The sequence below is a fragment of the Papaver somniferum genome, chromosome 7, assembly GCF_003573695.1.
Source record: "Papaver somniferum cultivar HN1 chromosome 7, ASM357369v1, whole genome shotgun sequence".
Taxonomy (NCBI): Eukaryota; Viridiplantae; Streptophyta; class Magnoliopsida; order Ranunculales; family Papaveraceae; genus Papaver; species Papaver somniferum.
In genome coordinates this window covers 28509569-28524172 of record NC_039364.1, presented here as the reverse complement: position 1 = coordinate 28524172, position 14604 = coordinate 28509569, and the positions used below count along the sequence as shown (strand labels likewise).

Sequence of the window (14604 nt, the reverse complement as noted above, 5' to 3'; positions counted from 1 at the left end):
TCAATGAAAATCTCTAATTGACGGTTCGTTGGGAACATTATCAAATAGTATTTATAGTTGGCCTAAGAGCGTCCACAGTGGGAGAGTAAACCCAAATATTTGGTCTTTTGAACAGACGTAGTGGAACGTACTATCGATCAAATTTTGATCAACGACTAAAACCCATAGTATATTTGGTCTGGGACCAAGACTAAACCCAAATATCGTCGAGCGTTGGTATACTTCACGCCCCACCACCAGGCGGACATATAGTGCACGTCCCACATCAGGCGGGCGTATAGTTTACGCTCCACATGGGGCGTACGTAAAGTCTACGCCCCATTTTTTTTTTTTTTTTTTTTTTCTGTATGGGGCGGGCATTATACCCCGCCCCATTCTTTGTTTTCAAAACCATTTTAGTGGGGCGGGCTTTATACCTCCGCCCCACTTCTTTCATTTTTTTTTTTAGAATCTACCCAATCAGGCGTTGGTATAGTCTACGGCCCACGCCAGGCGAACGTATAATGTACGTCTGACCAAATTTAGTCTTTCCACCGTAGCGTCACACACCATACTAAATCCAAAATTTGATCTTTTTTTCTCTCTTTGGTCTTTGGTTATACTCGCACCACTGCAGTTGCTCTAACACTAACATATATAGCTTGCGGTTTGTCTTGCATTTAGCCATATTCTGGGCAAGTTTGGTTAACAATGTCATCATCTTTCGTGTTTTCCTTTCATAGGACTGCATCATACAAATAAAAGCAAAGACAACTTTACAAAATTTTCTTTTCAGGTTGCTGGAGATGACTTGTTGATGTCAAACCCAAAATGTACCGAGAAAGCAATAGATGAATTCACTTGCAATGCTCTCGTTTTAAAGGTATTCATACTGATTTTTTCTCCTTCTCTTTTCCCAGTTTGCTTATAAATAAGTCAATCTGTAGCGTACACAAGCCCAACAACGTTCTCTTTTCTCTTTTTAGTGTTTTGGCTTTTGAAGTTCCTCTAGTTGCTTGGTTTCTGTCTGGTAATCCCTACTAGTAAAATTCAGCCTCTAACTGTAGATGGTAGAACACGTATCCTCTGGGGGAAAAGGAGAAAAAAAGAAGATTTACAGTCACTTTTCCTGCATAATGATCAGTTTCAATGACCAATTGATGAGACCTTGCGAAACAGGAGTTAAAAGTTGTATTCCCGGTCTCTTGTAAAAATGGATTGTATTGGCAACAGCGCTACTAGTACCATATGTTCTTACAATTTCAGTGGGGGATGGAAACAGGTGAATCAGATTGGGACTATTACAGAAGCCATTGAAGCTGTGAAGCTAGTTAAGGATGCCAACTGGGGAGGAGTAACTTCCCATAAATGCGGGGAGACTGAAGATTCCTTCATAGCTGATTTAGCTGTTGGCCTGTCCACCGGTCAGATGAAAGCAGGTGCAGCTAGCCAGGGTGAACTGCTTTGCAAACCATAATCCAGGTTCACTTTCTTTCTTCTGATATATTCCATCCCTTCTCAGTTCTCCCATGTTGAGTCAGCATATCCTATTTTTCCCGAGTCAAAACGACCTCATAATAAAACTGGTTTTCAAACGATCATAAATTGAATCCGTGACCTTCCTATCATTATTGTGTTGGGTAAATTACTAATAATGTAACTGAGAAGAAGATACTTAGCTCAAACCGATGTTGCTGGAGATGCACAGAAAATGTAGAGGCACGTATACGATACGCTGTCCTAAAGGCAATATCGCCTGCTACTCCGCTGAGATGCTATAGTAGTTGGCGAGTAATCTCCAGGATACAACTACTGATAGTACTCCTCAATGTAGCATACAAAGAGAGTACCCTTAGAACTTGGCAGTGTTAGCAAAAGCTAGAAACAGAGAAACTAGAAATTAAAATTTCTTTTCTGAAAGCAGAGGGAGAGCAGAAGAAGAGATATTTCTCTGTTGTATGTTAAATGAGCTCAAGACTCCTCCCTTATATAGTGTTTAAGACGTTACAAACGAGAGGAAAAATGCATGCAACCAAACCATGCGTATGACAGAAATACTGGTAATGTTGGGTTAAAAACAGTGTTGCTTTTGTCAGGCTTAGAGCAGTGTGTTGTCAAGAAGCCAAGCCAAACACGTACGGACAAGAAACCCAAAACAAATACGTACAGACAAGAAAGCCAGGACAAACACGTACAGACAAGGAAGGCAAGACAAACACGTACAGACAAGAAAGCCAAGACAAACATGTGCAGACAAAGAAGAAGATTCTTCTACATGTGTGTAAAACACGTGCCAAAATTTTTAGCAAAAAGATAGGATCTAATGAACCCACACCCACACCCACACCCACACCCGAACCCGAGCCCGACCGACCGACCAGACGGACGGCGGCGGCGTGTGTGCTTCTGTGCGAAGCACCGCGCATACGGGAAAGGCAACCTTGCCCTAGTCTAGGCCTTCCCCCTCACACAAAAGTTTAATGACCCAAGGGCCATGCCCTTATAGCCAATTCTATGGTATTTAAGTCTAAAACTCTTTAGATTTTAGTCTATGTGGGACTATTGTTTTATCTATTCAAATGAAAAAACAAGTAGTGGGCAATAGGTCTAGAGATCAAAACATAGTCCATGCAAATTTGGTATAACAAAACCATTTTTTCTAACAATCCCCCACATGAATGATAAAACATATCGACGAAATACGAGAAAACATAATACATCAATATTAGGCTAAGGTGTCCCATAGATTGAACCTTAACTTAGTGAGAGGTTACCGGAACTGCTTGTTGTTACGGTGAACACAATGTCTTGAACCGCTAACAGTGAGTGCAATTCAGAAATAACAACCACACTTTGATGTCTCAAAGAAAAAGAAAGCTGCCAAGCTCTTGCCGTTGTGCCCGTTTTGGCCGTGGGCTAAATCCCGGACTTAATGAATGTCTCTAGAGAAAAAGCTCAAATTCTCATAGGAAGCGGCCCCACTTCCAACATCCACATAGGTGAGTCCATTAAGAGTGTCCTGCCACACTCCGCTTTAAGCAAAGTCATGGAACTCATTAAGATCTTGACAGATCATCCTAAAACATGCAGGAAGCACTATCATACGGTTACACCATAGGGAGGGACAAAGATAGTGCTCTCTTGACATCACCAAAAATTAGTTATCTCATTGAACCTTATTCTTGGAGCTCCATTCACAAGGTTGAGTGTCCTTCATGGCGATTTATTCTATGAGCTTGAGTCTCATCCCCTTCGATGTGGATCTAACTACCTCTCTAGATAACCCTTTTGTCAAAGGATCTGCAATATTCTCTTTGGACCTCACAAAGTCTATAGAGATGATACCAGTAGAGAGTAGTTGTTTCACCATCTTGTGTCTTCTTTGAAGATGTATAGATTTTCCGTTGTATACACTATTCTTTGCGCATCCAATAGCAGCTTGACTGTCACAGTGGATTGCGATCGAAGACACAGGCTTGGGCCAGAGTGAAATTCCTCCCAGGAAACCTCGTATCCATTCAGCTTCCTCCCCAGCTTTCTCCAAGGCTATAAACTCAGACTCCATGGTGGATCGAGCAATACATGTCTGTTTGGAAGACTTCCATGACACAGACGCACCACCAAGTGTGAAGATGTACCCACTAGTGGATTTGCACTCATCTGAGTCTGATATCCAGTTAGCATCACAGTACCCTTCTAGCACAGCAGGATACTTCCCAAAACTTAGGCAATAGTTTGAAGTTCCTCTCAGGTACCTTAGAACTCTGTAGAGAGCATTCCAGTGATCCTGCCCAGGGTTGCAAGTGTACCTGCTTAATCTACTCACAGTGTAGGCAATATCAGGTCTTGTACAGTTCATTAAATACATAAGACTGCCAATAACACGAGAATACTCAAGTTGACAAATACCCTCACCCTTGTTCTTTTTCAATTTACAATTGGGATCATAAGGAGTAGTTGCAGGTTTAGCATTTTCATGATTAAATCTCTTAAGAACAGTTTCAACATAATGAGATTGACTAAGACTATATCCACCAGACATCTTTCTGATTTTCATCCCTAAGATTACATCAGCAGGGCCTAAGTCTTTCATGTCAAAGTTTTCGTTAAGCATGCTTTTAGTGGTATTAATACTATCAAGGTTACTACCTAATATGAGCATATCATCAACATATAGGCACACAATAACATGAGAATCATCCACAGATTTAATGTAAACACATTTATCAGATTCATTAACCTTGAAGCCATTAAATATCATTACATGATTAAATTTTTCATGCCACTGTTTAGGTGCTTGTTTTAAACCATACAAAGATTTTTTCAGTTTGCATACTTTATCTTCATAACCTTTCACAACAAAACCTTCAGGTTGGTCCATATAAATTTTTTCATTCAATTCACCATATAAAAAAGCAGTTTTAACATCCATCTGATGTATATGCAAATCATAAATAGAAGCAATAGCAATCAGCATCCGGATAGAAGTGATTCTAGTGACCGGTGAATAGGTATCAAAGAAATCTAATCCTTCCTGTTGTCTATACCCCTTAGCTACCAACCTAGCTTTGTGTTTTTCTATAGTTCCATCTGTTCTAAGTTTCCTTTTGAAGACCCACTTGCAACCTATGGTTTTACTACCAGGAGGTAAGTCTACAAGCTCAAGTTTCATTTTGTTGAATGGAATCCCACTCATTATTTGAAGCTTCTTCCCAGAAGGGAGCTTCCGGAGGTCAAGCTTCCTTATAAGTTTGGGGTTCAGACTCTACCGTAAGAGTCACAAAATCTGGACCGAAACCTTTCTCGGTTCTGACCCTCTTACTTCTTCTAGGTTCGGTTTCAGCATCTAGAGACGGGGGTTGACTAGTCGAAGGAACATCTGAGAGATCATCGCGGACCCTTTTATGAGGTCCAGACCCTAAAGGGAAAATGTGTTCGAAAAACACTGCATCTCTGGATTCCATTATGGTGTTCTCACCAATTACCATGAACCTATAAGCACTAGTGTGCTCAGGATATCCTAGGAAAACACAATCTACAGTTTTAGGTCCTATTTTGGTTTTCTTGGAACGAGGAGTGGCCACCTTGGCCAAACACCCCCACACTTTAAAGTATGCATAGGACGGTTGTCTTCCTTTCCATAACTCATATGGAGTTTTGTCGGATTTCTTAAATGGAACTCGGTTCAAGATATAGCAAGCAGAGAGAATTGCTTCCCCCCACAGGTTCGAAGGTAGCCCTGAACTAGCTAACATAGCGTTCACCATATCTATGAGTGTTCGGTTTTTCCTTTCAGCTACTCCATTCGACTCAGGTGAAGAAGGTGCAGTAGTTTCATGAATGATGCCATTAAGTTTGCAGAATTCTCCTATAGGTATCACATACTCACCGCCTCGGTCCGACCTAAGAGTTTTAATAGTAACACCTCTTTGGTTTTCTACTTCAAGTTTATATAATTTGAAAGCGTCTAAGGCTTCATCTTTATTTCTAAGAAGATAAACCTGACAGTATCTTGAGTGATCATCTATAAAAGTGATGTACCATTTTTTACCTCCTCTAGTTGGTGTTGATTTCAAATCTCCCAAATCCGAGTGGATTAATTCTAGGGGAGTTGTACTACGTTCAACCCTTTTGTTGAAGGGTTTTCTTGCATATTTAGATTCAACACAAATTTCACATTTATGACCTCTTTCAAAGTTTATTTTAGGAATGCATCCTAATTTAGCAAGTCTTTCAATGGATTTGAAATTAACATGTCCTAGTCTATCATGCCAAACATGTGAGGAGTCACAAACATAAGCAGAAGAAGATGCATTGTCATTCAAGTTCAAAGAAAGTACACTAAGCTTAATCATGTTTTCAGTGACATATCCTTTTCCTACGAAGTCACCACCTTTAGAGATTACAACTTTGTTAGACTCAGCTACAAATTTAAAACCTTTCCCAAGTAAGATGGTTTTTGAGATAAGATTCTTGCATATGTCCGGGACGTGATACACGTCATTCAATGCGAGAGTTTTTCCTGAAGTGAGCTTCATTTCAACCTTGCCTTTTCCTACCACTTTAGAGGTAGAAGAGTTTCCCATAAACAATTTCTCATCGTCTCCTACTTTGTTATAGGAGGAGAAAGCATTTCTGAACTTACAGACATGCCTGGTGGCTCCAGAATCAAGCCACCAGTCTCTCACATTGGTCACATTAGAGACAAGGTTGACTTCAGACACCATGCCAGTAAAATATCCAGAATCATCTACTACGTTTGCCTTATTTTTCTGTTTAGGATCATTTTTGGTCTTTTTAGGTGCCCTACAGTCTTTGGCCATATGACCAGTTTTCCCACAGTTATAGCTGTCGCCTTTGATGGTGTTTTTGGAGACACCACCCTTTGGCTTAAGATGGTTACCTTTGGAGTTACGTTGTTTGTTACGTTTACCATTTTTGCTGGATTCTCCTTGCCTTTTCTTTGACGCAACATTATCGTCCAGGACATGAGCTTTGTTGGACATGTCTTTGCTCAGCATCAGGCTTTTGTCCTTGCAGCACAGAAGTTCCTCCACCTGGATCTTTTTCCCTAGCTCCACCATGGTGATTTCGCGATTCTTGTGTTGCAGCCTCCTCTTGTACTCGTTCCATGAGGGTGGTAGCTTTTCAATTACTGCAGATACTTGTAGAGATTCATCAATATGCATTCCTTCAGCAAGAATTTCGTTGATGAGTAGCTGGAGTTCGACGAATTGTTCTACAACAAGCTTTTCATCAGTCATCTTATATTCCAGGAACCTAGCTACCAAGAACTTCTTGCTTCCAGCAGCCTCTGCAATATATTTTTCTTCTAGGGCTTCCCATAAATCAAAAGCATTAAAATTCTCTTTTGCATTATAAAAGTCGTACAAGGAGTCATCCAGACAGTTAAGAATGTGGTTTTTGCACATGTAATTCTTCCTAGTCCACCTATCCAGTCTATCTTCATAGCCACGGTCATGAAGTCTTCTTGAGGGTCTTTTTAAGGCAACTTCATCTAGCCTTTGGTCTTTTAAGAAGAATAACATTTTGGACTGCCATCGTTTAAAGTCTTTGCCACTAAACTTTGGGGGTTTGTCTACAGTACTCTTTCCCATGTTGTTACAAAATATAGTAAAGAGGATATTGCCTTTAGATTGTTGGGTAAATTACTAATAATGTAACTGCGAAGAAGATACTTAGCTCAAAACGATGTTGCTGGAGATGCACAGAAAATGTAGAGGCACGTATACGATACGCTGTCCTAAAGGCAATATCGCCTGCTACTCCGCTGAGATGCTATAGCAGTTGGCGAGTCACCTCCAGGATACAACTACTGATAGTACTCCTCAATGTAGCATACAAAGAGAGTACCCTTAGAACTTGGCAGTGTTAGCAAAAGCTAGAAACAGAGAAACTAGAAATTAAAACTTCTTTTCTGAAAGCAGAGGGAGAGCAGAAGAAGAGATATTTCTCTGTTGTATGTTAAATGAGCTCAAGACTCCTCCCTTATATAGTGTTTAAGACGTTACAAACGAGAGGAAAAATGCATGCAACAAAACCATGCGTATGACAGAAATACTGGTAATGTTGGGTTAAAAACAGTGTTGCTTTTGTCAGGCTTAGAGCAGTGTGTTGTCAAGAAGCCAATCCATACACGTACGGACAAGAAAGCCAGGACAAACATGTGCAAACACCCACACCCCGACCCGACCCGACCCGACCGGACGGCGGCGTGCTTCTGTGCGAAGCACCGCGCTTACGTGAAAGGCAACCTTTCCCTAGTCTAGACCTTCCCCCTCACACAAAAGTCTAATGACCCAAGGGCCATGCCCTTATAGCCAATTCTATGGTATTTAAGTCTAAAACTCTTTAGATTTTAGTTTATGTGGGACTATTATTTTATCTATTCAAATGAAAAAACAAGTAGTGGGCAATAGGTCTAGAGATCAAAACATAGTCCATGCAAATTTGGTATAACAAAACCGTTTTTTTCTAACATATTGTACTGATGATGTCTTCGTTACTCTTCCAGTAATTGCTTCGGATCGAAGAAGAGCTAGGTGATCAAGCGCTGACGAAAGTTTGAGGCTCAATCTGGTCACATTATCTTCTTTTCTTTACTCTTAGTGACTGTCACCTGCTGGGGGAATCAAGAAATTGCAACTTGAGTTGTTTTTTTTTCTTTTTCTAGAGGGGCCTTTTTGTTAGTAGGTGGGGTGCTGTACCCTTTTTTCCTCTAGGATGATCTATATAATCTTGTTTAGAATGAAAAACAATCAACAGATGGTTGAGAAGTTACAAGTAACAGATTAACAGAAGTACAACCTTGCCATTTGCCTTTCTCTGGAGCTGTTCATTGCTGGTTGATCCAGTGTTGCATGCATTTCTCCTTTTATCGCTAGTTTTTATCACAGTTGTATCTTTTCTTTTCTTCCTGCACTGCCTGAGAACCTGGCCCATATTCCCCACCATTGCTAATAGGGGTACCAATTTTCTTTTGGGTGTACCAATGCAATGGTGAGACATGTTTTGTCTTATATGAACTTTTGTAACACCCCTGAATAAGTTGGAACCCCTATTAGCAGCAATCGGACTAAGTTTTTTGTCGGGCCCTCTTCTTAAACGTTTCGGGCCCACCCGGTGAGTAGAGTAGTGTGACTGAGCAGCAGCACAGTCCTTCTCTATATAAAACCGCCTAGAGGAGTGAGGAGATTCTTTTTATCATTACACTTTTTTTGAGAAATTAGAATTTTGAGAGAGACGAGAGAAAAAAATGTATTCATCTAGGGTTTTTGGAGGATGCAGAGCTCTAATGGCGGCTGCAAAATCGACAGCTACAAAACCTTCTTTCACCACCGCCGCTACTGGTGGTACTACTCCTGCTGCTCCGAAAGGTATTCTTAAGGTAGTTCCTGTTTCTCCAGCTCTTGGTGAGTTTCTCGGTGGTGTTCCTGAAGCTTCCCGTACTGATGCTGTTAAGAAGATTTGGGTTTACATCAAGGCCAACAATCTTCAGGTATGTTGATTTTCCCCCTATTTTTCTCGTTTTGCTTGTGTTGTTAGGGTTTAACGTTTTCATCAATCATCATCATCTTCTTTGTGATGTTCGGTCTGTATCGCTTTTAGATTTTTAGGTTATAATGATGTTGATCTGTTAGTAAAACTGTTGCGATCTTTTCGATTTGATTCTTCCATGCTTCTCTAATGGCTGTTTGCATGTACGGAAATCAGCTTTCACTGAAGGTTTTCATTGTCTAGTAGCTGGTAGTTGTGTATTTCTCCGAGTTCATGGATTCTTAGGTATGGGTGTTGATTATCATGATGTTGATATGGTAGTAATGTGTTGTCATCTATTGGATTTGATCTTCTCTGATGGCTGTCTGCATGTACCAAAATCATCCTTCTCTGAGGGTTTTCAATGTTTCTAATCAGGTTTTCATGCTCTATCAGGCAATATGTTACTGGGTTGTGGGTTGATTACTTACAACCACTGGATTTCGGATTTTTGTGAGGCAATATGTTACTGTGTTGTGGGTTGATTACTTATGATACAACCACTCGATTTGGGATTGTTGTGAGGCAATATGTTACTGGATTCTGGGTTGATTACTTATGATACAACCACTCGATTTGAGATTGTTGTGAGGCAATATGTTACTGGATTCTGGGTTGATTACTTATGATACAACCGCTCGACGTTGGATTGTTGTGAGATTACTCCGCATAATTGGGTTTGGCTCCTTTTAGTTTCTAAACCTTTGTCCTAGTAATCACCTGCTGTAACAACAACAACAATCATATACAGCAAGTAGCCAGTTCTCTGATCATTAAACATTCTTGATACTCAGTGAAATGGGGAAAATGGCTCAGATATAGAATTTACGCATGGTGTAGACTGATACTTCTCCAAATAGTTCCATGAATTTTCCATGCTTTTTTGGTTTTAAACTCTGGTATCTTAGTTTATATTCTGTATATTGAACAGCATAAAAGTAGGTTGGTGCCTTGGTTAGTTATGTTTATGAGTTTAGGAGCTTTGCTATATTTATTCTTTGTCCTTTGTCTCGTTTCTGTTGTATATTTAGTAGTGATTGTTAAGAAAACCATATTGTCATAGTCTTGTGTTCCTTCTTCCTTGGATTTTGAGATGTGATCTTTTGATATAGCTTTTGTATCATAACTTCAGCCAAGTGTTTACTGTTTTTAGGTTTTGTTACTTTATAGGATATAAAGTATGCTGTTGTTTGATTTGATCCTACTCTGATGGCTGTCTGCATGTACCAAAATCATCTTCTCTATAGGTTTTCAATGTTGCTAATTAGATATTCATGCTCTATCATGTGACATATTACTGGGTTGCGGTTTGGTTACTTATGATGCACCACTTGATTTTGGATTGTTGTGAGAATACTCTGCATAATTAGGATTTGGCTGCTTTTAGTTTCTATACCTTTGTCCTAGTAATTACCTGCTGTAACAACAACAACAATCATATACAGCAAGTAGCCCCTTATCTGATCATTAAACATTCTTGATACTCAGTGAAATGGGGAAAATGGCTCAGATATAGAATTTACACATGATGTAGACTCCAAATAGTTCTATGAATTTTCCATGCTTCTTTCTGTATATTGGAACAGCATAAAAATAGGTTGGTGCGTTGGTTAGTTATGTTCATGAGTTGGGGACTTTGCTATGTTTAGTTCAATGTGCATATTATTTGTCCTTTGTCTCGTTTCTGTTGTATATTTAGTAGCAATTGTTAAGAAAACCATCTTGTCATAGTCTTGGGTTTCCTTCTTCCTTGGATTTTGAGATGTGATCTTTTGATACAGCTTTTGTATAATAACTTCATCCAAGTGTTTGTATTGGTTTTAGGTTTTTGTTACTGTGTAGGATATAAAGTGTGCTGTTGTTTTATTGGCCAACAGAAGACCCTTAAGAAGAGCATTACACTTATCTTATGAACTGTACTTTTGTACTTGCAGAATCCTGCTGACAAGAGGCAGATAATATGTGATGAGAAGCTGAAGAGTATTTTCGATGGGAAGGACAAAGTTGGGATGCTGGAGATTGCAAAATTGTTGACACCACATTTTGTCATGGCTGCGTAACAACAAACTGATGGTTTGGCTGCTGGGATAATAACACTCTCTTTTTTTAGTCTGTTGCGTAGTTATGGTTGTCAGCTGGAATAGTAATACTCTCTTTTTTTTTGTCTGTTGCATAGTTATGGTTGTCAGCTTGATTGTTTTAGTGCTCTTACGTAGTGGTTGATAGTCATCACACTATCTAGCTGTTTTATTGGATGCAGTTTGTTTTGTAAGTACGTGTTCTGCTTCCAGTTCCATCTAGCCATCTACTTTTGTACACTTTTACGTAAGAACATTAGAATTCACTATATTAAGCAATCCTCTTCAAACTATCCTCTTTCCCAATAATTTCGTACAAATTTTGAAGAACATCACTACGCGACTAGAAGAAGATCAAATTTTGGATGCAGTTCTTGAAGCATGATATACCTGCCATTTTTAGGGATGATCCCAATAGAATAAGGGACGACACAAAAAGACAAAATATTCACAAAATAGGTTGAAAATATTTATGTCCCTTCATAATTAGTAGTCGGTAGTTTAGAAAAAACAATTATCTACCGATTGTGACTATGTTTTGCTCTTCCTAGCTTTGTTTTCAAATAATTAAATTTGGGGCTACTACCATAATCGGTAGGCAATAAACATCATCAAATTACCGATTGTACAATCGGTAGGCAATAAACATCATGAAACTACCGATTGTGAAAATAAAAAAATTCAAAATTACGTTGATTTTTGAAAATTTTTGAATTTGGGGCTACTACCATAATCGGGAGGCAATAAACATCATGAAACTACCGATTGTACAATCGGTAACATCATGAAACTACCGATTGTGAAAATAAAGAAATCCAAAATTCCTATTGGTTTTTGAAAATTTCGAATTTGGGGCTACTAGCATAATCAGGAGGCAATAAACATCATGAAACTGTCGATTGTACAATCGGTAGGCAATAAACATCATGAAACTACCGATTTTGAAAATAAAGAAATCCAAAATTCCTATTGGTTTTTGAAAATTTCGAATTTGGGCCTACTACCATAATCGGGAGGCAATAAACATCATGAAACTACCGATTGTACAATCGGTAGGCAATAAACATCATGAAACTACCGATTGTGAAAACAAAGAAATCCAAAATTCCTATTGGTTTTTGAAAATTTCGAATTTGGGGCTACTACCATAATCTGGAGGCAATAACCATCATGAAACTACCGATTGTACAATCGGTAGGCAATAACATCATGAAACTACCGATTCTGGTTGTTCTCAATCATGTGAAAATGGAATCTCCTCTATATAACAAATTTCTCCCGATTGTAGCTTAACTACCGATTATGGAGGGCATATTTACCATTTCGAAAAAGTTGAGATAAGGGGTGGCTTTGTTTTAGGTTTGGGTGACCTTTTTTGTCTTTTTGTGTCGTCCCTAATTCTTTTGGGATCGCCCCTAAAAATGCCAGGATAATATATTGATTTTAACAAAAAAAATTATAACTCACGGAGTCATCAGACATGTATAGTCTTAAAAAGCAGGGCTTCCCAAAAGTTGATTATTGATCATGTATAGTCTTAAAAAGCAGGGCCTGCTCCCTCTTGGAGCAAGGGGTTGAGAGTCTCTTTCAAAATGAAAGACTGATCAGATTTGATTAAATTTGGTCCTATTGAATCACATTCTCTTTCAGTTGAAGGAGTGAGTGAAAGTCTTCACTACACGGAAAACAGTTTGTTTATGAAACAAAAATAAAAAAAATGGCAAACAGTTTCTCTTATGAAACTAAAATGGAAAAAAAACGGCAAATAACTTGCCTTATGTAACTAAAATGAGAAAATAAAGGCAAATAATTTGCCTTATGAAACTAAAATGAGAAACATAAGGCAAACAATTTGCCTTATAAAATTAAAAAGATAGAAAAAAGGCAAACAGTTTGACACGTAGCCTATTATCACTCTATTCCACGGTGGATTTTACACTCTATCAGCTAGACTGTATTTCATTTAAAAATGGATAGTCTGTTTTATAGTTTATCCCATAATCCTTGCTTTCATGTATAGTCTTAATAAGAAGGGCCTACTCCCAAAAGTAGATTTCAAAAGATCTATGTTGTCTTCTACCGGACGCCTGATTTCAAAAGATTTTTATTGTCTTCTATCAACCGCCTGATTTGCTAGTGCATCCATTGCCAGGTTGGATCAGATCTCGCAAGTTGGGTCATAACTCGCAAGTATGATCGTGTCTCGATCCGGATTATGATGAAATGAACGAGGTTTTGTGAGTATGACTCTAAGAAAAGTTTTATCAATTGTCTGTATGTTGATAACATGCTGTCATAAGCATGAATCATGTTTCCGCCATTAAAATCGTGATTATTCCTAGAGGTTATGCCTATTATCGTGGTGGTTAAAAAATTCTTGCAGAACTTCCCACTATAAGTTTGATGTTACAATTAATGGAAAAGTATACTACAATAAGTTTGATGTTACAACTAATGGAAAAGTATACTGCAATAAAAATCATTAAATTGGAAACACTAAAGCATCAAGCGTCAACTCTCTGAAATCAAGATCCCTGTTAGAACATCTCTCAGTTGAACCGCACAAGTATAGGTATGTTAAGCTTGTCGTCAGTGTTAGATGGCCAAAATTATATCTTGATTTATTTTTACAAAAGTCAGTCTCGGACCAGAATTAGAGCATGGTAGTTGAATACCAGGAATCACCGAATACCCTCGAAGATTGGTGACTCAAAAAATATGTTGAAATATGTGAGATCTTTACCAACAAAGTTGTGTGAAGATTGACTATTTTATTTACTATTTATTTACTATTTATTTCTGTCATTCCATCTTGAAAGAAAATGTCGTATGAACTTATTATATGACGAACCACAAAGAATAAGTTTCGATTTCAAGCTTATATTTGAAAAATCTCAAAACATGAACCCAAACATTGGATGTTAAAAAAAACTATGTCTTTGAAATATAAGCCTGAAAACGTCGAATCGTACTTTTGTTCACAAACTGATTTTTTAGTTCGCGAAATATACAATTCATTGATGTCACTGAACTCTAAGGTGCACAAATGTTCACAAAATAATTTTTCAGTTTGCTAACTATGTAAAGGTGCTCCTGGATACTTTTTGAAATTTTCTCTTGTGCTCACGAATTGATTTTTCACTTAGAAGTCGGACTTGGTCGGGTTGGTCGAGTTAGGTAGCTTGGCCAGTCTAGACCCGAGTTATCAATCCATTGGTCGGATTCACATTGAACGGTAGAACCCATGGAAGACGGACCATGACGTGTCTCAGGTTCCTCGACTCGGTCCATGGAAGTCTTGGTCGTGTGCCAATAACAACAAATTTAAGTAAAAAATATTTCAGACTACTTAATTTATAATTAAATTTCAATCTTTTTTCTGAAATTATATGATAACATAACAAAAACTTCCACGATGAAAACATAATTATTGATAAAATATATATATATATATATATATAGTATGCATAAGTTTTCTTATTAGATTAAA

The 14604-nt window shown here is 38.4% G+C and overlaps 1 protein-coding gene across 1 annotated transcript; it reads left to right on the top strand.

Annotated features, from left to right (window-relative positions):
* Positions 1 to 8711: 8711 nt before the first annotated feature.
* LOC113296814 (upstream activation factor subunit spp27-like) lies at positions 8712 to 11407 on the top strand. The gene is made up of 2 exons (XM_026545163.1): positions 8712 to 8998; positions 10971 to 11407. The coding sequence occupies exons 1-2, from the start codon at positions 8756 to 8758 to the stop codon at positions 11094 to 11096; spliced, it is 369 nt and encodes a 122-aa protein (XP_026400948.1). The 5' UTR covers positions 8712 to 8755; the 3' UTR covers positions 11097 to 11407.
* The last annotated feature ends 3197 nt before the right edge of the window (positions 11408 to 14604 follow it).

What these genes read in the sequence shown, in the direction of transcription:
- LOC113296814 (XM_026545163.1), top strand. Translation starts at nt 8,756, where the DNA reads ATGTATTCATCTAGGGTTTTTGGAGGATGCAGAGCTCTAATGGCGGCT. An exon ending in TCAAGGCCAACAATCTTCAG is followed by an intron (nt 8,999 to 10,970) that starts GTATGTTGATTT and finishes TTGTACTTGCAG; the next exon opens with AATCCTGCTGACAAGAGGCA.